Below are 26,013 nucleotides of genomic sequence, written 5' to 3'. Positions count from 1 at the left end.
TGCGTGATTTTCTGGATCACCACCCAGCAACTGAGCCAGAGCTGAGGTCTTACCAGGTAGGTGCAATGAAGGGTGAAGAAATGAGCGAGCCAAGATGCTGAGAGTGGTGGGACTGGTTTAAACTTGTAAGGGAAGCAAAGACAGAAGCGGGATGAGAGAAAAAGAAGATAAAGGGGCCAAGGGGTGAGAGGCTGCCACTAGTCCAGCTGTGAAAATAAATGGATAAAACCGCGTGGAGGAAAAGGACACTAGAAATTGGAAAATAAAAAGGTGCTGGATGAACTTTTTTTTTTAAGGCCACACTTGTGGCATATGGAAGTTCCTAGGCTAGGAGTTGAATCAGAGCTGCAGGTGCCAGCCTAAGGCACAGCCACAGCAACATGTAGCTCACTGCAATGTCAGATCCTGAACCCACTGAGCAAGGCAAGGGACTGAACCCACATTCTCATGGATCCTAGTCAGGTACTTAACCCACTGAGCTACAGTGGGAACTCCTGTATAAACTCTTTCTTATAAGCTGTCGAGTCTCAGAAATTCTGCAGAATTCAAAGCATACACACTTTTGTTGGACCATCTGATATGCCAAGGCTGGGGTAGCAAAGACAACCACAGTCCATCTTGTTAAGAACCATGGAGGAGGGTGTCAGAGCTGCAGAGAGCTGTGGAGACAGATGGCAGGACACTCAAAGGAGAAGGGCAAAGGAGCAGTCATCTGGGATCCGCATCAAGGGGTTGTACAGGTAAAATCAGTCACTTTTTGTTCTTGTTTTATCTGACCTCTCAACGCAACTTGCACTGATAACCACATCTTCCTTCTTGAAGCCCTTCCCTCTGCTGGCTCCCACGACAGGTCATATTCTTAGCGACTTTCTACTTCTCTGGCTCTTGCTCAGTGGGCCTGTTGGTTTGCTCCTTGTTAGGCTTTCTTCTCTTCCCACTCTACCCTCTCTCCATGGGGAATGTCTACTATATTCATGGCTTCATGATTTCAGTATCTATCTCCAGCCAGTCTGGTCTGAGTCTCACTGCTACATGACATCTTCGATTAGATGTCTCAGAATCTCTCGGACCCAATGATGGCCCAAATCAACACCTCCAAACCCAGTCCCTTCCAGGGCTGCCTTTCACAGGGGAGCTCATACCAGGAGCTTAGACGTAGCCTCAAAACCTCTTTTCTCCTCAGCCTAACGATTACCCAATCACCCAACAGTGCCTAATTTTATCTCCCAAAAAGTTCTATATCCACCTAGCTCTCTCTGCCTCACAGCTGACATCTTTCAAAGGCTTCTATCACCCCTTACCTCTACTCAAGTTCCTACACTCACGCCAATCTGTCTGAGCACAATGGCTGTCTCCCCTTATTTCTTCCTAATTAGGTCTAAGTTCAGCTCAATCATCCTTTGCCAAGAACACCCCACTCCTCCAGATTAGATGAGACCCTTCCTCTTATATGCAGAGGAAGGAGGCTAGAGTGGAAGACTGCAGGAAAATAAAACAGCTACAGACACAGAAAAGAATCATGGAAGTTGGCTACCATTAATTTAAGAGTGGCTCCAATTTTCCCAGAGCTTTATATAACGATTTAATTTAGACCAACCCCTAGAGATAAAAGAACCCAACAGTCAAATCAGGAATTCATTTCAGACCTTTGCTACTGCCTTAAGTGAACTCAAAACTTGGGAGAGTCAACAGCTTATTTAGTTAACTTCCTGCTTTATAATCATTGCTGACTAGTAACCACTGTCATTCTCAAAAGAATTAAACATATACAACAGGGACCAGCACCACTGAGCCGCAACAACTTCCAACTGACCCAAAGTCAGGGAAGTCTTCGCAGTCAGTCAGGCCACTTCTGTCCCATCTAGCAGGATATAATCTTTAATACCATCATGATCAGCTCTTCAAAAACATAAGCAGCAAGAAGTCAAGCTAACTCTTCTTATTTGATTATTCCTCTGTGCAAAATAATAAAAGACACAACCAACAGATAAAAAAACAAACAAGCAAAACAAAGAGAAAACAAAAAAGCCAGAGTGAGGGGAAGTCATAAGGAAAAAAAACTATACCCGTAAAGCAGCCACATAGAGGAGGCAAGGAGCTTTATATGCAGTGGTTTGAATTCTTCACCTACGTCAAATCATGTCATCATCCCAACTCTTTTGACTTCTAAGTCTGACCATGCAATTGGCTAAGGCTCCTTATCCACCTTATCTATCCTTAATGCCAAGACTGGTTTTTCCCATACTGCACCATTTAATGGTAATTCAGTCAACATATATTTATTCTCCACATACTAAATCCCAGGCATTGTGCAAAGTGCACCAGAATCAAAGAGGTCTAAGACTTGGGCCCCCTATAATACAAGGCAACAAATGTTATTGTGTTTGCATTAATAAGCTATACATTCTCAAAGGAAGTAGCCAACAACATTTTAAGGTAGGCTGGTCCACAGGTTAGCAGCCACCACATATACTTATGCCCGGGTATAAGTCAACCATGTTCCCAAAATATTTCGTTCAGCTGACATCTTCTTATCAAGACTTTCTCAATGAAGGAAGTAAGGCACAGATTTGCATTATGGTACAAGTTCCTTATCTTGTCACAGACTGGCACTCTGGCACTGAGACAGAGGAAATGAAGACTAAGGTGACATTTAAGACAGGTCTTACAAGATAGTAAGATTCTGCCAGGAGATAAAGAGGAAAAGGCATTCCAGTATACCCTACTCCTGGTGGCTTAGATTCTTACAGTTAGTCAGAGAAGCTCTTGAAATTCTGTTAAATCCCGAGTCCATGCTGACTGGCTGGACCCAGGTTTACGTGCTTAAGAATTAAATTCCTCTGATTGTCCTTCACCCTCATCTAACTCTGCAGAGAGTACTAATAACTGATATTTATATACACATGTACAGAATTCTATTTGTTCTCAGTTGGTTTTAAATCTTTATGTTTATGCTGGTTTTCCTCAGAATTACCTCTAATGCTTTAAAGGGCAAAAACTATTTCACGTAACACTATACTATTTGGCAGAGCACTGCATATACAAACAAGGAGTGGATTTAAATGGATAACTGTAACTACGCTGAATGAAGTACAAGTTTAATCTGCTGGTCAAAAGTATTAAGCAACTTTCTTGACCTTTGAGAATAACTCTTTTTATCTCAGGCTTGCCTCATTTTTAATTCCAGAAAAAGAGCTACCGACTTAAAAGTGCAGCTGACCATCCTAATAGTGTGACTTGGTCTTCTGCTTCCAGGTGAGTATCCCAGTCCCTTCTGAGAAGGCAATAAATTAGTGTTCTTGTGGGATTTTTCATTGGTAGATTTTAGCTAGTTACCTACTAAGCTTTCTCCCATAATAAGTATAAGGCTACAGGTCACATGGTTAGGCTCATTATTTCTTCACCTTTAATTACAAGAAAACATTTCTGGTCTTTTTACGGTTAAGGACAGCCACGCGTGTATCTTGTCACTAATGTACTCCCTCAACATAGCATATTGCAATCATTCAACTTTTTTAAAGTAATCAAAACAGTAAGCATAGCAAAGTATTACATAATCATAACACTTATAAATATATATGTAAAAAAAATATATATATACACACACACGTATATATATATATGTTCTTTAAGACAGCACCCAGCTCAGCATTCAACATCTCACAGAGGTGGCATGTAGTAGCTCCATTACAGCAGTTATTTATAGAGAGTTTCTATTAGGTCTACAGTTTACAGTCCTATTCCCTAGTACCAACATTATAAGGCAATGGAGTCAAAATTGAAATAGTAAAAATTGTGTGTTTATCATACATCAAGTCAACAGTATTCCCAAAGTCACTATATATACCAGGGAGTTCCCGTTGTGGTTCAGTGGAAATGAACCCAACTAGTATCCATGAAGACACAGGTTCAATACCTGGCCCTGCTTAGTTGGTTAAGGATCCGGCATTGCCGTGAGCTGTGGTATAGGTTGCAGCTGCGGCTCAGATCCGATATTGCTGTGGCTGTGGTGTAGGCTGATGGCTACAGCTCTGATTCTACCCCTAGCCTGGGAACTTCCATATTCCACAAGTGCAGCCCTAAAAAAAAATACAAAAAAAGTCATTATATACCAATTCTGAAGAACAACAAAATTGATGAGACTGCTCGTTTTCAAGTGAATATTTGCAATGTTATAAAAGACCAAATTTCTTTTTTCAAATTATTCATTAGGGTGAGAACAGTCATTATTTTGAAGTACTCAGCCTTGCCAGAGAAAAAGAAAGTTGTTGTGCTAGTTCTGAACTCCTTACTCACTTCCTTCTTTCTTCCCTCCATCGTGCAATCTCCTCTGGAGTGTCTAATTTGATTTTCTTCACACCAGGAGCATGCATCTAAGGGGAAAATGCCTGCTGAATATCAAGAAGCATATTGTACAATTTTGACTAAATCTCAAGTATTATGGGGGATAACAGACACTCGGCATTAAATTTACTAGCAGAGACAATTGTTTTGGCTATGCCCACAGTATGTGGAAGTTCCCAGGCCAGGGATCAAACCCGAGCCACAGCAGTAACCCAAGCTACAGCAGTAACAATGCCAAATCCTTAACCCGCTGTGCCACCAGGGAACTCCTGGAGACAATTTTAAAACAAAGTAAGCAGGTTTTATCTACCCTTACTATGACTTTTCCTTTAAAAGGAAAAAGAATAATTTCACATGTATTTAGGTCAGTCTATTGATAAGAAAAAAAAGAAGTGGAGTTCCCGTCGTGGCGCAGTGGTTAACGAATCCGACTAGGAACCATGAGGTTGCGGGTTCAGTCCCTGCCCTTGCTCAGTGGGTTAACGATCCGGCGTTGCCGTGAGCTGTGGTGTAGGTTGCAGACGCGGCTCGGATCCCGCGTTGCTGTGGCTCTGGCGTAGGCCGGTGGCTACAGCTCCGATTCGACCCCTAGCCTGGGAACCTCCATATGCCGCGGGAGCGGCCCAAGAAATAGCAACAACAACAACAACAAAGGACAAAAAGACAAAAAAAAAAAAAAAAAAAAAAAAAAAAAGAAGTAACATAATTCTGGTCACAAAGAAAATAAGTCACTCATTTCTCAATTGATATTAAATACCCAAATGAATGACCTACCAACCAAAGTTGAGGGAGTTAGCTACAGAAACAGGGAATACACAAAACAATTTGAAGCAGCATGGTGTAGTAAAACAAGCGCCGAATTTGGAGTCAAGAAGCCCAAGTGCAAGAATCAGTTGTGAAGCCATAGGCAAATCATTTTATAAATCTGTTAAACAGGGCCAAGATTTATCTACTTTACACAGTGGTTTCTGAGGTTAAAAGTGAATAACATATCTAGAAATGCCTTACAAAATACAAAGTACTCTGTGAATATCACTTATTTTCGACCATGGAGGTAACAGATCCATGCAATAAGAACAGCATGTATCAAAAACCAAAAATCAAAACCACATAAGAACTTACATTTCTCCAGTGGAACTGAACAATCTTCTCATGTGCACTAAAAGAGCAATCTACTTCAGGGCACTGTAAGAATTTTAAAAAGACTATTCAATATCTCCACATTAAATTTACCATACTACTACAGGTACAAACATATTCTTGTCATATTACATAGTAAACTGTCTATGTGGTGTTATCATTGCATACTTATGTCAACAGCAAAACAAAACTCACTTCAAAACAGAGTTGCATTTAAAAAGGAATGATATTCTCAAAGTCTACAGTACAGTAATACATATCATTTGCTTCTCCACTTAATGAACACATGGCATCAGCAATATCATAAAAAAGTTCTTAATTCCTAAAGTTGAGGGACACTCATAAACTGAAAGAGGACCCTTCCAAACTAAAAATTCGCTTTTTAACTTTTTTACTTCTCAAATATTCTGGTTTAAGAAAAAAAAGTATAAGTACTTGTTAAGACCCATCCTTAGGGAGTACAAAGCCATGGCAAAATTACACAGTGTGGTTAAATGGTCAAGGGCAGCCTTAAAAGTGAAAGAACCAATAAGGTGTATAAAGCAACTGCAGAGGAAGCCCAGCCCTCTTACAAAGCAGAGGAGGCACAACATACAAAGAGCTGCCAGACCTCCTTTCTCCTTTGGTGCCATCTTACCTCTTCCTGAAGCAGTGGGCCTCCCAACCCTAAAATCCCAAATCCCAAGGTCACCATACCAATTTGTCAGGTCAGTAAACAATTCTATGAAAACTATAAACTTTAAAGGAAAAAAAGCCTAGAATGTCTACCAAGTATACCCATTTTGCTAAATAAATTTCTGGACAACCAGGAAAACCTACTTTTGTATGTTCAGACATATGTTTATCATACTTTTCTTGATTTTTAAAACCACGATCACAGGTATCACAAAAATAGTGAAAAACTGGTTCCTTCCTTTTCTGCAAACAAAAACAAAGAGGCATTAGTCTTTTGGTGAGAAATCTTTAATCAACAATTAACTATCTTACTAGTAGTACATAGTGATTTTTCACATAACCCTTACATATCCCTTACAAGTGGGATGATTGTTTCTTTTATTTTTAACAAATACATTAGGAAAATCCAGGCATGATAAAAATTTTAAAATCTGAGTGGAGCAAATAATATCAACAGTGAGTAGATTTCAAATTGGTAATCTAATTAAGACTTAGTAGACATATGTCAAAATGATTTAAAAAAGAATATTCAGAAAACAGCATTTCTTCTTTGAGAAAGAACAAGTATATCACATATTTTTAAAATAAGTACAGAAGGGGAAAAGAATCATTTAGGTAAATATTAGTTATTTTTTATTCCCAATTTGCTCTTTTTATATTGAAATATATTAAATATATATTACAAAAATATATCACAAGAAACCATATAGGAAATGGTCTCCAATTGTTTAATGTTGAGATTATGTTAATAAATATATTACACTTTCACGATATGAGCTACGTAGTTTTCATGCCAAAGTGAAGGGCACTAATTTCACATTGTAGACCTTACTCAACTTATTATAAACTAATGACATTATTTATACACTTTTAAAGTTGACCAGATTGTAAGATACATCAGAATAAAGGAAGCCTATTTTAAGACTTGGTTGCCGAACATAACCAAGAGTTATTTCTCATTTAAAACAAAACTTAATCCAATAGTAGTATATATACAAAATACTATGTATGATTTATATATTTTTAACATAAACTTTAATAACTTTTACATTTATCTACAATCACAATTCCCAATTATATTTACTCCTGATACTACATTGAAATGAATTCAATGTTTTCTTTTTCTACGATTTCTCCATTTATTTCTCAGAAAAGGTTTTGCTTTACTTATCGATAAGATCCTTAAAGATGCTTTTACAGCAAGGTTCCGCTGTCAATAGCAGATGCAAAACACTGAGAGAGTTATGTAAGAAACTCAAGATATGAAAACCAAATAGGGACTAAAGTGTCACATTCAAAAACATCTTAAAAATACCCTTTTTTTCTGTTTTCTCCTGGGAGAGAAGTTGGAGTCATTGACTTTTGCATCGTGTTTTCGTGGAAAATAAGAAGGTTTAACTGAAAAACAAAGAGAGATTCATAAATGTTTGCAACTACACAATTATTTAAAAGTCTGCTATAGGATGTTGTAGATACTTGAGTAAAAAGTGGTAAACTACCCCTTCACAAAGAACTTTAAATAAATCAACAAAGATTAAGAGTAGTTTATCAAATAAATATTTTCATTTATTTTTTGTTTGTTTGTCTTTTCATCTTTTCTTCTTTTTGAGGGCCGCACCAGCGGCACATGGAGGTCCCAGGCTAGGGGTCGCATTGGAGTTGTAGCCGCCAGCCTACGCCAAAACTCATGACAACGCCAGATCCTTAACCCACTGAGCAAGGCCAGAGATCGAACCCAAAACCTCATGGTTAGCTGGGTTCGTTAACCACTGCGCCATGACAGGAACTCCCAATATTTTTCAAATTAAAACATATTGGTAGGATTACACATCCACAGATGCTTTAGGAGTCTAAGTAAAGGAATAGACAAGCTAACCTGGTAAAATCCCTTTTAGCTATTTCAAACATTATAAATTTAAACCATAAAATCCCTAATATAGATCTTTCAGCATCAATTTTACACCAGGAAAATGGAATCTTGTGAAATACATTTCCTCGAAGTTTTTGTTCCTTTCTTATAGCCATGACCCAACTTTGAAACCTTGACCTTTCACTCAGATCACTGTGACAGCTTCCCACACTGTCCTTCTGGTCTTAACTTTCCCTTCCAACGGGCTCTACACACTGACACCACAAAAATAATCCTCAAATCATCACAACCTTGCTCAAAATTCCGGAAGCAAGGCGTTCCTGTCGCGGCTCTGTGGTTAACAAATCTAACTAGCATCCATGAGGATGCAGGTTCCATCCCTGGCCTTGCTCAGTGTGTTAAGGAGCTGGCGTTGCTGTGAGCTGTGGGATAGGGTGCAGATGCAGCTCGGATCCTGCATTGTTGTGGCTGTGGTGTAGACTGGCAGCTGCAGCTACATTCGATTCTTAGCCTGGGAACCTCCATGTGCCGCAGGTGCAGCCCTGAAAAAACAAACAAAAAAAAATCCTGGGAGCAAACGGCTTCAGAGTCCCTCGATGAGACTCCACTTTACTTGCTTACCCTACTCTTCCCTCCTGAATATTAAACATCTCCCATTACACATCTTCCAAAAGTTTTCCCCAACTTCCTCCATACTCTGAAATCTCCTTTTATTTGCTTCTATCACCAGCCACACTGAGTTGTGATTTACATTTATTAACCCATCTCACTTCACTTGGGAGTCTTAGGCACATTCATATCTCCAGCATTTGGCACACAGTAAACACTGATTTGGATTCAATTTAATGTGAAGTGAATGGATCTATGTGAACAATCTCATGGCTTTAAGTATGATCTACATGTTGATGTCACCCCAATTTACAGCTCTAGACTTGACCCTCCCCTGAAAGTACAAACTAATAGCTAACAGTCAGTTCAGTATCTCTTCTTGACACAAATCATATTCCAAAGTCAAGCCCTGTTTCCTTTTCAAATCTACTCCATCCACATCCTTCCACTTGTTTGGCAAAAACCTTTAAGTTATTCTTGTCTCCTCTTTAAATCAGTCACATCCCACATCCATTGCTTCGGCAAATCAAGTTGGCCCTTGCTACCTTCAAAATGCAGCTAGGGATTCCCCGGTGGCTCAGCAGGTTAAGGATCAGGCATTGTCACTACTGTAGCAGGGGTATAATCCCTGGCCTAGAACTTCCATATGCCACCAGCATAGTCAAAGAAAAAAAAAAAAAATACACACACACACACACACACACACACTACTTCTCATCATCTCTGGAGCTCTGCCGTGGTCCAAGTCGCCAATGTCTCTCACTTGGTTAACTGCAGTAACTCTAACTCAACTTCTTTTCAGTCGATTCCAACAGGTAGCCATATAAATCCTTTTAAAACATAACTCAAATCACGCCATTCCCCTGCACTCAGTATATCACAACAGTAAAAGTCAAAGTACCATGATCTACAAGGCTCTCTTCCCCCACACAGCTCTACCCCAGGCTCAGTCCTCTCTAGCCACAATGGCTACCATTCTGACTGATAAGCTCCTGCCTGAAGGCCTTTGCACTTGCGGGTCCCTCTGCCTGCACCCCTATCCGCCAGACATATGCATTCCTCCAATCCCTCACCTCCCTGACACCGACTGACACTGACATTTAAAACTGCACTGCCTGTCGCTCTTTTTTGCTTTCTCCATAGCACTCACCACTTTTTTTTTTTTTTTTTTTTTTGTCTTTTGTCTTTTTGTCTTTTTGTTGTTGTTGTTGTTGCTATTTCTTGGGCCGCTCCCGCGGCATATGGAGATTCCCAGGCTAGGGGTCGAATCGGAGCTGTAGCCACCGGCCTACGCCAGAACCACAGCAACGCAGGATCCGAGCCGCGTCTGCAACCTACACCACAGCTCACGGCAACGCCGGATCGTTAACCCACTGAGCAAGGGCAGGGACCGAACCCGCAACCTCATGGTTCCTAGTCGGATTCGTTAACCACTGCGCCACGACGGGAACTCCAGCACTCACCACTTTCTAACACACACTGTTTGTTTTGTTTATTGTCTGTCTTCCTACAACAGATGTTAAACTCCTTAAAGGATTTTGGTATGTTTTGTTCACTGCTATAGTAGCGCTTCCTGGTTCATAGTTGGAACTCGATAAATAGTTGCTAAACTGAAGGAACAGGCGGGGAAAAGATAACTGTGGAACAAATCGTGAGACATTAATGACCAGACTCCAAGAGTGCAAGGCAGTACCAAAAGGTGACAGAGGAACGAGGGTCAGATAGGAGAGAGAAGACAGGGAGGATAAAGGTAAGGGGTACGGAGAGGAGAAACGTACCTGGAGTGTTGTGGGAGTTCTGATACTGAGGAAAAATACCAGGAGACTGCGTCCAGTACCATGAAGTCGAAGCCTGGTAATTCCAGTAGGGCTGGCCATCGAATTGAGGCTGAGACTCAAGGGCGGACTGGGCGTGGAAGGGGGGCTGCGCCCCAGGAAGAATCTGAGCGTCGAAAGGGGGAGGCGCCTCAGGAAGAGCCTGGGCCTCCGCCGGGGGCTGCGCCTCCGAGGAAGGCTTGGATTCTGCTGCGGGAAGCGAGGAAGGGGGTGGGGGAGGCGGCAGCATCGCCCAGTACATCCAGTTTTCCGAGGCCGAGGCTTGGTCGCTCAGAGGCCCCAACGTGGGAGTCAGCTCTGGAGCTGGAAACCACCCGGTGGGAGTCACAAAACCACTTGCCGGTTCAGCCATGCCACCCGCCAGGTAGGGAACCCAGCGTGGAGTAAAGCCTTAGGCACCACTTCCGTTAGATAAGGCTCAGCCAATCACAGGCTGAAGCGTCATTGGTCGGCGCCGGAAAAAGCTTCTCTCCTTTACGGCGAATCGCAGGCTCCGGGTTTGAGATTGACTTGACATAGACACGCTTAGTGTGAGGGACCAGGGCCGCCACCGCGGATGGCGAGAGATCTGATTGGGCCGGCGCTACCGCCCGGCTTCAAGGCCAGCGGTTCAGCGGAGGACGAGGAGCGGGACCTCAGCCCGGGTAAGCGGCGGCGTGTCCCCTGCCCGCCAGGCCCGACCCCGGCTCTGGGAGTACAAGTCCGAGGCCTGGGAGCCTGAGGGAGGAGTGGCGAGTGGGCGAGGCCCGACCCGAGCTAACTTTCCTTCCCAGGCTGTGGCGGTGGCGAGGCGGCCGTGGGGCCGCAGAAACGAGCTTTGGTCCGGTTATCATCATGGTGATGGTGTATCCCAATTTAGCGCTTAAAGGGCTGGACACTGTACTGAAGGGCCGATACATATTAAGTCATATAGTCCTCTTGGTTACTGTATAAGGTAAAGATTATTATTACACGATGCAATTGAGGACACTGAGGCCCAGGCTGTTGCCCAGACCTCGCAACTAGCAAGTAGTGGTGCCCGGATTAGAATGAAGCCCATGCTTCTGGCCTCTCATCTTGCCTCCTGACGTACAACTAATGCCTTTGGCTCTTGCAGAAGATGCTTTGCTCTCTAACCCCGGACCTGCTTTCCTAGCCTTTCATCCTGTCATTGCATCTAACACACAGAGCCCAAAGCTCAAACCAACGCGAGTTTCTGCGCAGTTCTTCAATTCTCTTGGCTCCCTGGAGCCTTGCCCTGCACTTCTTGACATACCTGACAAACTCCTACCCCATCCTTCAAGGTCTAACTTCAGTATCACCTCAGTGAAATGTTTCCAAACTCTTCTCGCATTGTCACCCCCTCTTTACCCAGGGGGTTTACTCCTGCTTAATTACATCACATTTTAACATACTGTTTTTTCATAACTTGCCGACATATCTGTTTCCACCATTGTACTCGGTTTTCTAGCCTTAAGGACTAATAGGCACCCCCATATTTGTCAAATAAATGCTTCTGACTCCTCCATGATGAGTATCTGTCCTTTCATGTTCTAATTGGTAGGCTGGGACTAGCTAAAGTTGGAAAAAAGTAAAGCTGAAAGAATAACCTTCCCATTCCTGAATCTATTTGCATTCTTTGACTATCTAGAAACCATGTTTCCACTTAGAGGTTTCTTTCCAGGTCTCATTTCTGCTATAGCCATTAAAAAGTCAAGCCTTTATTTTAGCAAGGAAGGTTCCATTCAACTAAGGTTGAAGGAAAGTGAGGTTAACCCAATGTTTTAGTCAGGTTCCTACACTTATGTTGGTTTTGGTTCACTGTATTCCCTGATTTTATTTTATTTTTTATTTATTTTTTTGGTCTTTTTGCCTTTTCTAGGGCAGCTCCCAAGGCATATGAAGGTTCCCAGGCTAGGGGTCTAATCGGAGCTGTTGCCACCAGCCTAGGCCAGAGCCACAGCAATGCCAGTTCTGAGCCGCGTCTGTAACCTACACCACAGCTCCTGGCAACGCTGGATCCTTAACCCACTGAGTGAGGCCAGGAATCAAACCCGCAACCTCTTGCTTCCTAGTCAGACTCATTAACCACTGCGCCACGACGGGAACTCCGTATTCCCTGATTTTAAACTAAGGCAGGATTTGCAGGTAAGCAGCCACCATGTGCCAGATAGCTACTTCTGTTATGATTTCCTTCTATCATTCTACCAGCCTTTACTTCAGGTACTCTTTCTGTCTACTCCTTCCCATTTGTTTCTTTTGTGTGGTCATTCTTACCCTTACTGTCAGCAGTTAACATTGTGTCTCTATTCCCCGCTACCTTGTCTCTCCAACCTGCTTGGCACACAAATGGACCTTGGTAGATATTTGCCAAGTGACCTCGGTTCTTCATCAAGCACATAGCATGCCCTTTTTTTTTTTTGGCTGCACTAATGGAATGTGGAAGTTCCTGAGCATGAGATCAAACCCACACTACAGCAGTGACAATGCTGACTCCTTAACTGCTAGGCCACTAGGGAACTCCACCATGTCATTGTTAGCATGTAATTCCCCAAACCAGAAACCGTTCCCTTCAGAACTTCCAAGATGGCTGATCCTAAAAGAGTTGCCAAAAAATCTTGAAATACCATTTTTCAATCTCATTATTCTTCTATCTGGACTTTTGAGAAGTTTATTAGTACCATTATCCTTGAAATTCACTATGTTACGTCATAGAAGTTCCCCTGGTGCATCTTCCATTCTACCTGTCTCCCCATTCCTCTTTCAACCAAAGGATAACCACTGTCCTAACTTAAACCATCATAGATGAGTTTTGCAGACTTTTGTGCTTTATGTAGATGGAAAAATAAAGTATGAACTCTTTTGTAACTGGCTTCATATTCAGCACTTGGAGAGTCATCATGTTGATGAATTATTGTTGGTGTTATTATAGACTGTTTACTGTTACCATCTGGTAGTCTGTTGTATGAAAGTCCTACAGTTGATTTGTCCATTTTGCTGCTGAGGAACGTCTGAATACTTTACCCTTTTTTGGCAGTTAAAGTGTTGCTGTGTATTCCAGGACATGACTTTTGGTGAGCACATGTTGCATTTCTTTTGGAATCGTTGGGTCATTGGATACGCACATAATCAGCTTTCGTAGACACATGCCAAACATTTCCCGTAGTACCACCAGTTCACACTTCCACCAGCATGTATGAGAATTCCTGTTTTTCCATGCTCTCACTCAGAAATACGTAAGGGTTTTTTTCTGTCTTTTTGATTCGGTGGTTTGTAGCTGTATCCAGTAGTAGTTTTAATGTGCATTTCCCTGGTGATGAAGGCAGTTGACTATCTTTTCATATGTTTTTGGCCATTTGGATGTGTGTCATATCCAAGTCTTTTGCTCCTTTTTCCATTGAGTTGCCTGTCTTTTCTTTCTGGTTGGTAAAATTCTTTATATAGTCTATATAGAAGTCATTTTTCAGATATGTGTGTTATAGATCTCTTCACTTTTGTGGGATCATAAAGTATTTGTCTTTTTTGTGACTGGCTTATTTCACTTAGCATAATGTCCTCAGGTTCGTCTGCATTGTGACCTGTGTCCGAATTTCCTCAGCTTGGGTTTCTTGAATCTCATCTGATAACTGCCCTGTGATCCTGAGACTCCACTACCCAGGAAAGAGATCACTAACACACATGACCCGAGTTCAGAGGAGAGTCTGCGGTGACAAGTCTGAGATCTATCAGCACACAAGTCCAAGATGGGCCAATGACTTTATTCAAATACTCTGGAAAGTAGACTCCTGGGAAATGTCCCCTGAGATCATATTAAAAACACTGGGCTGCAGATGTTTTCTCGAGACCCTCAGATGTTGCTCTGTGGAAGCTGAGTGGAGCAGTGACTCTTTTGACTCTGACTCCCTTCTTATGTGCAGCGACCTTCACGCCATTCATCTCGGCCACATTTGCTGTCTCACACTGGACCCCCTTCTGTCTCTAAAAACTTAAATTCATCTCCTCCTCCTCAGCCAGAATCCCTTATTCATCCATCTTTCTTCCTCAGTTACTCTCATTTTTTAAAATTTTTTCTTTTTGTTTTGAGCTTCCTCAAGCCATGAGGTCTCTACCTCTGTCTGTTTTGGCCTCCTTTCTTTCATTACTTCTGTCCCTGCTCAACATAGGCTCCATGGTCCATCCATTCATTGTTTCTCTTGCCAGTGTTTCCAGCTGTCTCCTCACATTGGGTTTTTGGTTGAACCCATCCAGCAAAAGTCCAGCCCTGGATCAACCCGGACATCCACCCCTGCTGAGCCCACATCCAAGCTTCTAGCTGCTGCCAGAAGCAAGCTCACACCTCCACAGGCTAATGCTGCTAAAACTACAGTCTCCTCCCAGCTCTGCCCAGCCATCCTTGGACACTTCCCCACACAGCTCTCCACCCCCATGATCAACCATGGCTTATTAAAAACCTTTTCTTTCTTCCTTAGACTCTCTGTCTACTTCCCAGGAAAACATCGGTGCCACCTTAAGAGAACTTGCTCACTTCTCTAGCCCTGTGCCAAAAAACCTTCCTGAATCTCTGCCCAGCTCTTTGACTATAAGGGAAGAACCTCCTTCCATTTTCACTCAGAAGCCCTTCCCTTACTTGCCCCTGGGGCTCCTTGTCCTTAGCATTTAACCAGAACATCCAAATTGTTCTCATCTTCAGGAAGACTGCTGCCGTCCCCCGCAGCTCTCTTCTTTCTCTCAGATCAGCCCTGGATCCTCCCCATTTTTTCCTTAAACTGTATTCTGGCTTCTGTTCTTGCCAAGCCTCTGAGCCTGCTCTCACCAATTTCACTGTAGAAATAAACAAAGACCAGTTGTCCCCCAGCACCTTTTGGCTAAATACAAGGCACCCTTTTCAGTCCTGATCCTGCTCGACCTCGCAGTAACATTTCCCCCGGAGATCCCGCCTTCTGTCCTCTCTTGGTTCCAGCCACTTCTGAACACATTTCTAGATGTGCTGCGCCCTTGGGCTTTCAGTTCTTTGGAGATGTTTTTCCCTCCGCCTGAACCACTCTTCCTCCTCCACACACCGCCTGTGCCCAGCTGACTCAGTCTCATCTTTCAGCCCCAGCCCAACCTTCACTTTTTCTAGGAAACTTTCTGCCTACTCCCGTCAGAAGACAGTGGGATGCTCCTTTCTATTTATATTTCCATTTAACAAGATCAGCAAGCTTTTCCTGGACCAGAGAGTAAATATTTTAGACTGTCAGTCAACAGGCCCAACCAAGTTCATTATGAAAGTACATATGCAAGAGAGAAAAATTTCTACAAATTTTTATTGTTGAATTTCAAAACATAATGTAATAGAGTACAACTTTTTTATACTATAAATCTGCTGAGGAGGATACTGGAATTACTTTTAGGGAAGTAACATTTTGTTGAACTGGGCTCAGAGTTAGCATTTTCTCTTATAATCAATTGCTGGTCTTTAATGAGATTTGATGTTCTCTATACTGAGGACATCTCTTTGTATGCATGATTCTGTGTGACAGATGTTATACAGGAAATATGATGGAATATATCAGGCATAATCTCTATTCTCATGGAAGTTATAACCTATTTGTAAAATTACTGTTACAGTGGGAGAATGCCCAAAATAATTTTTTGAGACATTTTACATGGTTCTGAAGAATGATACCTATGAAAAAGTGAAGCCAGGCATATCCTCAACTTTATTAGAAAGTCTGGGGGAATCCCCCTTGCGGCGCAGTGGAAATGAATCCGACTAGGAACCATGAGGTTGCGGATTAGGTCCCTGGCCTCACTCAGTGGGTTAAAGGATCTGGCATTGCTATGAGCTATGGTGTAGGTCACAGATGTGGCTCGGATCTGGCGTTGCTGTGGCTGTGGTGTAGGCTGGCGGCTGCAGCTCCGATTAGACCCCTAGTCTGGGAACTTCCATATGCCGCGGGTGCGGCCCTCAAAAGAAAAAATAATAAGTTAAAAAAAAAAGTCTGCAGTGTTGCTTATATTTACTTAGGCTCATTTCTTTTGACACAACCCAAATGAAAAATAAATAATTCTATATTCTAAATGTTACTGTTTACATTATTTTTACCATGATTTTTTTTTTTTTTTTTCTTTTTAGGGCTGCACCCATGGCATATGGAGGTTCCTAGGCTAAGGGTCCAATCAGAGATACAGCCACCAGCCGCAGCCACAGCAATGCCAGATCTGGGCCACATCTGCAACCTACACCACAGCTCATGGCAACGCTGGATCCTTAACCCACTGAGTGAGGCCAGGGATGGAACCTGCAACCTGATGGTTACTAGGCAGATTCATTTCTGCTGTGCCACAATGGGAACTCCTCTGTGATCATTTTCAAAAAAATAAAACCATATGTTCTTCTCAGATGAGTTTTAACTTCATCTGTTTATTCCCATCATTAAACTTATATCTCACTTGTTTCTTTAAAAATTCAAGACAAATTTTATCTGTCAATACCAAGGACAGCACATATTTAGCCCACTTAGCCTTTTAATCATTTGGACTATACGAAGGAATAATAAAATCTCTTCTTGATCTGAACCAACCCAAAATTAGCTGATAGTGTCAAGTTGGCAAATTACACTAACACCCACATAAAGAAAGGAGCAAAAGGGGGAGGGGAACCCTTCTCTCTTTAGTATTTAGAAGCAAGAGAAAGATAGGAAGAGCCAGCCAGTCATGAAAGTGAAATGTAATCCCCAAGTCTCTTTCATGTTAATCTATGACCCCCTAGAATTTTGAAGAAAGGGATGTTTATGGAAACTGTTTCCTTCCCTTCTTGCTCTCTAGGTCCTAGTAAACAGCAAAACTTAGCCTTTACTTTTGTTTCTACTTGGAAAACCATCTCAAACAGAAACCTGGCAAGTATGATGTCAGTAAAGATATTTTTTAAAGTGGTGATTCTTAGAAACCAGAATCGATGATTTTGATTTTTAGTGTATTAGACTATGGAGTGGCAGTTTTTTGTTTTTGTTTTTTCTTCTCAGGGCCACACCTGCAGCATATGGAAGTTCCCAGGCTAGAGGTTGAATCAGAGCTACTGCTGCCAGCCTACACCACAGCCACAGCAATGCCAGATCCGAGCAGCGTCTGCAACTTGCACCACAGCTCACAGCAACACCAACATGGAGCAAGGCCAGGGATCGAACCTGCAACCTCATGGATGCTAGTTGGGTTAATAAATAATCTCATGGATGCTAGTTGGGTTAATTACTGCTGAGCCACAAGGGGAACTTCTGGAATGGCGCATTGTTTGTTTGGTTAGCTCCTTGGTGTAAATATTGTCCACTGCATGCTCTCTGTAAAGAGAAGAAAAAAATTATGAAAACACTTGGTGGTTGCATCAACCAAAATTGTAACCAATGCAAAAATTGCAAGATGTCAGGGAACTTATATGCTATTGCTCTATTTAAAAGTTTGGGTATTTAAGTTTTTGTGAATCTCCTAGTTAAGACTGTGTAAGGGGTGTTTCCGTCTGGCTTAGCGAAAATGAGTCTGAATAGTATCTATGAGAATGCAGGTTTGAGCTCTGGCCTCGCTCAGTGGGTTAAGGATCTGGCGTTCCCGTGAGCTGTGATGTAGGTCACAGACATGGCTCGGATCTGGCACGGCTGTGGCATAGGCCGGCAGGTGTAGTTCCCATTAGACCCCTAGCCTGGGAGCCTCCATATGTCATGGGCGTGGCCCTAAAAAGACAAGAAAATAAAAGACTGTGCAAGATATGATTTCTGCCTTCCTGAAGTTGGAGAGACAAAACCACCGTACACAAAACAGAAGCAAATGAAATTAAAGTCCCTAAATGATAGCCTGCTAATGCTATGAATTCCAGAAAAGAAAATGTGAAATGTCAGACGGTTCATTGAAACACTTGTGGCTAGTTAAGACCTTATGAGACATCTCTTTTAGTTGCAGGACCAGCTCTACCCCCTAATTATAAAAGCTGTAGTTCAGAGTCATCAGACAGTGATGAGGACAGTAGTTCTTTGTACGAAGAAGGAAATCAAGAATCTGAAGAAGATGACACTGGTGCCACTGCAAGGTCAGTCTCTTACTACGTTAAGTAGTAAACTAAGCTTCAAACCTGATATTTGTTACTTGAAACAGATAGCTACCAAGGGGGTATCACATCTGCATTTACACAGCACAGAAAGACATTGCTTCGTGTGGCTTTTCTTCATGAACTATACCTTTCACAAAGAAATGTATTCTACTAATATATAACTCCAGAGATATTGAGAACTTCAGTAAAAGTGTTACATGAAGGATTTTTTCCTAAGATATTGTTGAAGTGATTAAATATTCTAACTAAACCATGTAATTTATGATTGGGTATTATGGTTTTTTGATGCATCTTAATGATTATGAAACAGAAATAACAACTTACAATCCTTCCTTAAGTGCATTTAAAAGCCAGTGTCATAAACTTTTTGCTCAAAATATCTAGCAAGTAGAGTATTTGAAACTTCATGGAGTGGAGTCTTTAACAACACAGTAATTATAGGAAATTGAATTACTACTGTAAAGAAGTAACCAATATCTCGCTTAGACCACAAATAAATCCCAGGAAAAGATGAGTTTAAGATCTATGGTAGATTTTGTTCTTGCTTGGCAAGATTAAGGTATTGTTTCAGTGCTTATACAAGTAGTTGAAGTTAGTGTTCTTTTAAAAATGAAAGTTTAGGAGTTCCTGTCATGGAACAATGGTTAATGAATCCGAATAGAAACCATGAGATGGTGGGTTCGGTCCCTGGCCTTGCTCAGTGGTTTAAGGATCTGGTGCTGCTGTGAGCTGTGGTGTAGGTTGCAGATGCGGCTCGGATCCCTCATTCTTGTGGCTCTGGTGCAGGCTGGCAGGAACTTTCATATGCCATGAGAGGGGCTATAGAAAAAGCAAAAAGACAAAAAAAAAAAAAAAAAAAGAAAAGAAAGAAAGTTTATTTATGAGAAAAATGTTGGCATACATGCGTAAAATTACACTACTGTTGCTTTTAGAAAACAGAGAAGACATGAAGAAGATGATGATGACGATGATGAAGGGTTTTTTGGACCAGCCCTTCCTCCTGGATTTAAAAAGCAGGATGATTCTCCTCCAAGGTGATAATGTGTAAAATTTCAGGCCAGTCTTCTCTGGTGTTGTTAATTCATTAAAGAGTTACCTGAAATTGTTTTTACATACATATTTTATAACATTTGAGGAGTTCACATTGTGGCTCAGCAAGTTGAGAAACTGATGTAGCGTTCATAGGGTTCAATCCCTGACCTCCCTCAGTGGGTTAAGGATCTGGTGTTGCCATTCCTCAGATGGGGCTCAGATCTGACGTGGCCGTGGCTGTGGTGTAGGCCGGTACCTGCAGCTCCGACTCAGCCCCTAGACCTGGGAACCTGCATATGCTGCAGGTACAGCCATAAAAAGGAAAAATAAAAAATAAAAATAATAGAAATAAGGAAACATACATACAATGGAATATTACTCAGCCATAAAAAAAGACAAACTAATGCCATTTGCAGCAACATGGATGTCTCTAGAGACTCATATTAAGTGAAGTAAGCTAGAAAGAAAAAGACAAATACCATATGATATCATTTATCTGTGGAATCTAAGATAAGGAATAGATGATCCTATCTGAAAATAACAAACAAAAAACGGAAACAGATCATAGACAAGAAGAGCAGACTTTGTGTTCCCAAGGGAGAAAGGGGAGGGCACTTTGGGGGTTTTTTGGATGCAAACGGTTATATTTGGAATGGATGGGCAGTGGGATCCTACGCTACAGCACAGGGAAATGTGTCTGATTGGGTCACTTTGTGTGCAGCAGAACTTGTTGAAACGTTATAAATCAACTATACTTTAATAATAAGAAAAGAGAAAAATAAGTAAACAAAGACGAGTTCCCTTGTGGCTCAGTGGGTTAAGGGTCCAGCATTGTCACAGCTGAGGCTCTGGTTATAGCTGTGGCATGAGTTTAGTCCCTGGGACCGCCACATGCTGTGGATGTGGCCAAAAACAATCAAAGATGACTGCAACAGAGACCCAAATGAAGCCTTCAGACCTCAGAGCCTGAAATTTCCTATCTGGCTTTTGATAGGAAATTTGCCGACCACTGGGATATAACATGCCTCTCAAGAAAATACATCATTAGGCGCATAGCATTTTCTTTTTTGAGAATTATATTTTGTCAATAAGAAAAATGTATTGTGAAATAGGAGTTCCCATCGTGGTGCAGTTGTTAACGAATCTGACTAGGAAGCAGAGGTTGTGGGTCCGATCCCTGGCTTTGCTCAGTGGGTTAAGGATCTGGTGTTGCCCTGAGCTGTGGTGTAGGTCGCAGACACAGCTCAGATCCTGCTTTGCTGTGGCTCTGGTGTAGGCTGGCGTCTACATCTCTGATTTGACCCCTAGCCTGGGAACCTCCATATGTCGCAGGAGCAGCCCTAGAAAAGGCAAAAAGACAAAAAAAAAAAAAAAAAAAAAAGAAAAAGAAAAGAAAGAAAGAAAGAAAAAAGAAAAATGTATTGTGAAATAAACAGGTGGTAGCATATTTTGGAGGCAAAACGTACATACACCCATAGCATGCCATGGTTCCTCTACTGTATTTTAAGATTTTATGTGTTAGTTATTTTATCCTCACAAATTCCCTAAGGCCAAAGAGTTGGTCTGTAATTTCATTTGTAGATTTGCTAAAAATTATACTCAGAAAAGACCCATATAGCACTTACTTATAAATAATAGCTAGTTTGATCTTTTCAACAGTGCTACACTTCTGTATTTTTCATATGCAAAACTGTTTGGTTTCAAAGCAGTTTTATGAACAAAGATGAGAGGAAATTAAATGGCCAGGATCAGACCTTGTGAGTCTTAATACTATCTTTGCCCTGCCAGGAAGCCTGTTGTAAGACTATAATTGAACATAGTGCCATCTGGAAATTCAGCTTAGGATCTCAGTGCCATCTTGGTTGGTAATACTGGCACAGGGACATTGCTGGAAAAAAAAGGAAGAAAGAGTGGAGAAACTTAAGCATATAAAAGAGAGTGGAAAGTATCATTTCTCTTTTGTTTTTTCTGTATGTAAAGTAAGACTCTCTTTTGAAGACCCAGAATTTAGGCAATTCTCCCTTTTCAGTGGATGTCAGTTCCCTAGGAATGTAGCACAGAAGGCAACTTGAAAGAAAATGACCAGGGTTCAACCTCCAGCACTGCCACTTACTGGTTGGCTGATTGCCCTTGGTTGGTGTTTTGCTCAGGTAGAAAATGGAGTGACTTATACTAACCAGAGTTGGGGGGGGGTTGTTTTTAAGGAAACAGCAAAGTGCACTGGTTGAAATGTGGTTGGCAGACCACCTTTTCCTTTTTCTATGGATCTCAAATTAATAGTTTTCATTCTTGCACACTTCCACGTCATTATTGGATTGTTAGTGAGGACCGTGTTTAGATTTTTATGCTGCCTTGGCAAATGTAACCATAGATTACTAACATCTATTGTGTAGATGTGCCGTGTATGTCCCTCAACTCAATTTGTACTCAGGTAGTTCTGATGATAATTGTAATACCCCTAAGGTATTTTTCAGTGGACAGTGAATGTCGAAACTAAAAGCCAAGAAGTTCCCATTGTGGTTGAGCCGGTGAAGAACCTAACTAGTATTCATGATCCCTGGCCTTGATCAGTGGGTTAAGGATCCGGAGTTGCCACAAGCTGTGGAGTAGGGCTTGGATCCATGTTACTGTGGCTGTGGTGTAGGCTGGCAGCTGCAGCCCTGATTCAACCCCTAGCCCAGGAACTTCCATATGCTGCAGGTGTGGCCCTAAAAAGAAAAAAAAAAAGAAAAACTGAAAGCCAAGTCACAAAACAAAAAAAGATCTTCACAGGCTTTAGTCCATAATGAAGACTTTACTTTAAAAAATATATATTTTTATTTAAGATAGTTCTTTTAGGAAGTGGGTATACACCACTTCCACAAAAACTGAGAATTGCTGGTTTAGAAACTAATCATTGATTGACAAATAGAAAGTTAAAATGCAAAAATTAAATTTTCTTATGCTACTCAGTGAAAAATTACTAGGTTATAGAGTAAAAATATTATGTATAATAAAATGCTCATTTTTTTTGGCCACGCCCACAGCATACAAAAGCTCCTAGGCAGGGATTGAACCCCACACCATAGCAGTAACCAGAGCCACTGCAGTGACAACATCAGATCCTTAACCTGCTAAGTCACTAGGGAACTCCTCGCATTTTCAGCATTTGTTATTATCCAGCTTTTTATTATTTGTGTAAACTTTTCTTCTGAAAGCTGAGTTTTTAAAGTAAGGGAGAATGATAAAAGTAAATTTTATTTTTCAGGCCTATAATAGGTCCCGCATTACCACCTGGTTTTATTAAATCAACACAGAAAAGTGACAGAAGCAGAGATGATCCAGGACAAATATCATCGTATTTCAACTCCGAGGTTTGAAAATTTTCCTATTTAAGAATGACATGCAACAAACTCAAAACTGCCAAAAAATACAGTAAGGACTACAGTCATTTGACTCAAACATAGTAAAAGACACATCACATTTGGGTTAATTTAGGATCATAGCATAAATAGATGTCATAGGCCTGAGATACTGTTAGAAAAATAACAGGGTAGTTATGTGTTGACAGGGTGTTACCTATTCATGCTTCTTATTGTTGAAGGGCAGCTTTAAAGAGCTAGAAAATAGAACATGATGGCAGAATTTAAGGAATCATTTCGATTTGACCCAGAAGAAAGTTGGGTTGGTGAAATAATTATTATAAAATACTGAAACTGACTTTCTCTTACCCAGCTCTGGTACCTTTATATAACAAGGGCACTGGTGGATACATGTTTTTTTAAAAAAGAAAGATCAAAAAGGAGTTCCTGTCGTGGCACAGCGGAAACAAATCCGACTAGGAACCACGAGGTTGCAGGTTCAATCCCTGGCCTTGCTCAGTGGGTTAATGATCTGGTGTTGCTCTAAGCTATGGTGTAGGTTGCAGATGTGGCTCAGATCCTGCGTTGCTGTGGCTGTGGTGTAGGCCGGCAGCTATAGCTCCAATTAGACCCCTAGCCTGGGAACCTCCAAGCAAAAAAAAAAAAAAAAAAAAAAAAGATCAAATGATTTCGCTGCCAAATACTTTGTAATTTGTAATGCATTTTCCCCTATATGGATATTATTTTCAGCTTCTCCAAGGCTTTGGGAAACAGTTATGGTCTGCATCTTGCATCTTAGAGATGCTAAAAGCCTGATAAATTGGGTAAATTACCCCAAATTGCATGATTTCTACTTATCAAAAGTCTAGGCTCAAACCCAGCTCTTAGGACTTTAAATCACGTGTTCAGTCTGCTCTTCAGCAGTGCCTTTCTGTGTATGAATTCAGATACTTCTGTGCCTCTCCACCAAAAATCAGCAAATCCTCTGAAGTGGTTACTGAAGGAAGTAACATGCAATGGTTCATAAGCTCATGAATTCCAGAGTCATTCACTCATTCTTTCAACAGAGGTTTATACAGCACACAGTGTGTCAGACAGTTAGTCACAGAAGTCAGTCTGTCAACAAATTGTCTTGTTCCCACCTTCAAAATCATCCAGAATCCAGCCACTTCTGCTGCCTCCCTGATGCAAGTCAACATCACATTTCATCTGTTTTATCAGTCTTCGTGTTTTAGCCCGTGTTCCTCTGTCTACACTCTCTTCTCAGCACAGCAGCTAGAGTGGCCCAGGTAAAACGAAGTCACATCATGTCATTCACACTCACAACTATTGATTTGCTCTGCCTCTCTCTGCATAAAAGCCAGAATCCTTCCAGGGCCCTCTACAGTCTGGCCTCCATTAGTTCCCTGATTTTCTCTCTTATTTTGATCTGACCACACTGGGCTCCTTGCTCCTTAAATATGCCAGCCAGGCTCCTACCCCTGAGCCTTGATACCTGCTGTCCAAGTCTCTCCAGAGTGGCCTCCCCCTAGATATTTATGTGGCTTGCTTGCCACGAGCGAGAGTGCTTCTAGCTGCTAATAATAGAAAAATCCAACTCACAATGAAACTTAGTCCTAACCTTCTTGGTTAGTAAATGGGCTTATATAATTTTCTGGGTGGTCTATAATCTGTAGTCTCCAAATAAGGGAAATGTGTTTCATGCATAAGAAGAGGCCTATACAGAGGGTTGTTCCAGAGTTGGTTACTTCAGCCGCCTAATGAGATCACCCAGGGCCCCAGTCTTCAGTGACTTCTCTGTCCTTTATGGTATGTTGATTCCTCTTAGGCTACCCCTTCATTACACCGGGAAGCCTGCCAAAGGTCTGAGATTCACACTCAGATGGCAGTGTCCGGACGTAGAAGGGGAATGGTCCCTATCCTGTGTACCCTTTTTAAAGGGGGAAGCACTTCTTCGGGTTTCCTGTGGGCCTCTCGTTGGCCAAAATTGAACCATATGCCTATGCCCAAGCCAATCGGTTCAGCAGAAGGAATGAGTCCACTCTGATTGGCTTAGGAGTTCCTGTTGTGGCACAGTGGAAACAAACCTGACTAATATCCATGAGCACACGGGTTTAATCTCTGGCCTTGCTCAGTGGGTTAAAGATCTGGCATTGCCATGAGCTGTGGTGTAGATCACAGATGTGGCTCGGATCTGGCATTGCTGTGGTCGTGGTGTAGGCTGGCAGCTGTAGCTCTGGTTTGACCCATAGCCTGGGAACTTTGATATGCTGTGGGTTTGTCCCCCTCCACCCCCCAAAAAGACAAAGTGATTGGCTTAGAGTTATCAGCATTCCCCCCTCCCCCAAATTAGGGGAGGTCAGGTCACAGTTTGCTGAGAAAAGCATGGTTCCAAAGAGAATGAAATAACACAGAGTTCTCTTAGCAGTACAATAGTTTTTGCTTGGAGCTGTTATAACTCCCATCTGAAAGACAAGAGTGAGGCCTGGAAAGGTTAAATAACATGATTGAGGTTACAGGACTGTTATAACAGCAAATTGAGGCCTTGAAACTAGGTCTAACACTGCAGCCCAAACTATGAACCATTAGGATACATAATTTCTATTGTATTTCTGGAGAAAATAACTAACCTTTTTTTTTTTTTTTTTTTTGTCTTTTCTAGGGCTGCACCCACGGCATATGGAGGTTCCCAGGCTAAGGGTCTAGTTGGAGCTGCAGCTACTGGCCTACACCACGGCCATGGCAACTCGGGATCCGAGCTGCATCTGCGACCTATACCACAGCTCACGGCAATTCCGGATCCTTAACCCACTGAGTGAGGCCAGGGATCGAACTTGCAACCTCATGGTTCCTAGTCAGATTGGTTAACCACTGAGCCATGACGGGAACTCCTAAAATAACTTACCTTTTTAAAAAAGAAATAAGTCCCCCAGGACAGCAAAATGATTTACTGCCAAGATCGGATTTGGGTTTATGATTCCGGGTTCTCATGTTCAGTTTAGTCTGTTAGGCTTGATTTTGTTTGTTCCTCCATCCACCCATTTAGTTTATGTCTCGCAACCTCCTCAGTGATTTTTACTTCTAAAAATTTCAGGTACCTACTTTTAT

The 26,013-nt window shown here is 41.8% G+C and overlaps 2 protein-coding genes across 4 annotated transcripts in view; one reads left to right on the top strand and one right to left on the bottom strand.

The window, feature by feature from the left end:
* NUFIP1 (NUFIP1, FMR1 interacting protein 1) overlaps positions 1 to 10,892 on the bottom strand; it is a 35,268-nt gene extending 24,376 nt beyond the window's left edge. Inside the window, exons 1-5 of the mRNA XM_001927425.5 lie at positions 10,417 to 10,892; positions 7,475 to 7,557; positions 6,304 to 6,402; positions 5,467 to 5,529; positions 4,297 to 4,373 (exon numbers count right to left, since the gene is read on the bottom strand). Of these exons, the coding sequence (XP_001927460.2) occupies positions 4,297 to 4,373; positions 5,467 to 5,529; positions 6,304 to 6,402; positions 7,475 to 7,557; positions 10,417 to 10,825 (731 nt within the window). The 5' untranslated portion in view covers positions 10,826 to 10,892. The remainder of the gene's footprint in view (positions 1 to 4,296; positions 4,374 to 5,466; positions 5,530 to 6,303; positions 6,403 to 7,474; positions 7,558 to 10,416) is intronic.
* GPALPP1 (GPALPP motifs containing 1) overlaps positions 10,914 to 26,013 on the top strand; it is a 36,068-nt gene continuing 20,968 nt past the window's right edge. For 2 of the 3 annotated variants that reach the window (XM_021065611.1, XM_005668433.3), the window contains exons 1-4: positions 10,941 to 11,117; positions 18,379 to 18,511; positions 19,465 to 19,566; positions 22,812 to 22,917. In XM_021065611.1, the coding sequence (XP_020921270.1) occupies positions 11,030 to 11,117; positions 18,379 to 18,511; positions 19,465 to 19,566; positions 22,812 to 22,917 (429 nt within the window). In that variant the 5' untranslated portion in view covers positions 10,941 to 11,029. Of the gene's footprint in view, positions 11,118 to 18,378; positions 18,512 to 19,464; positions 19,567 to 22,811; positions 22,918 to 26,013 lie in introns of all 3 variants that reach the window. The other variant, XM_001924193.5, reaches the window with a different exon arrangement.

This window comes from Sus scrofa, chromosome 11 (assembly GCF_000003025.6).
Source record: "Sus scrofa isolate TJ Tabasco breed Duroc chromosome 11, Sscrofa11.1, whole genome shotgun sequence".
Classification (NCBI taxonomy): Eukaryota; Metazoa; Chordata; class Mammalia; order Artiodactyla; family Suidae; genus Sus; species Sus scrofa.
This window is presented reverse-complemented; position numbering and strand designations above follow the sequence as displayed.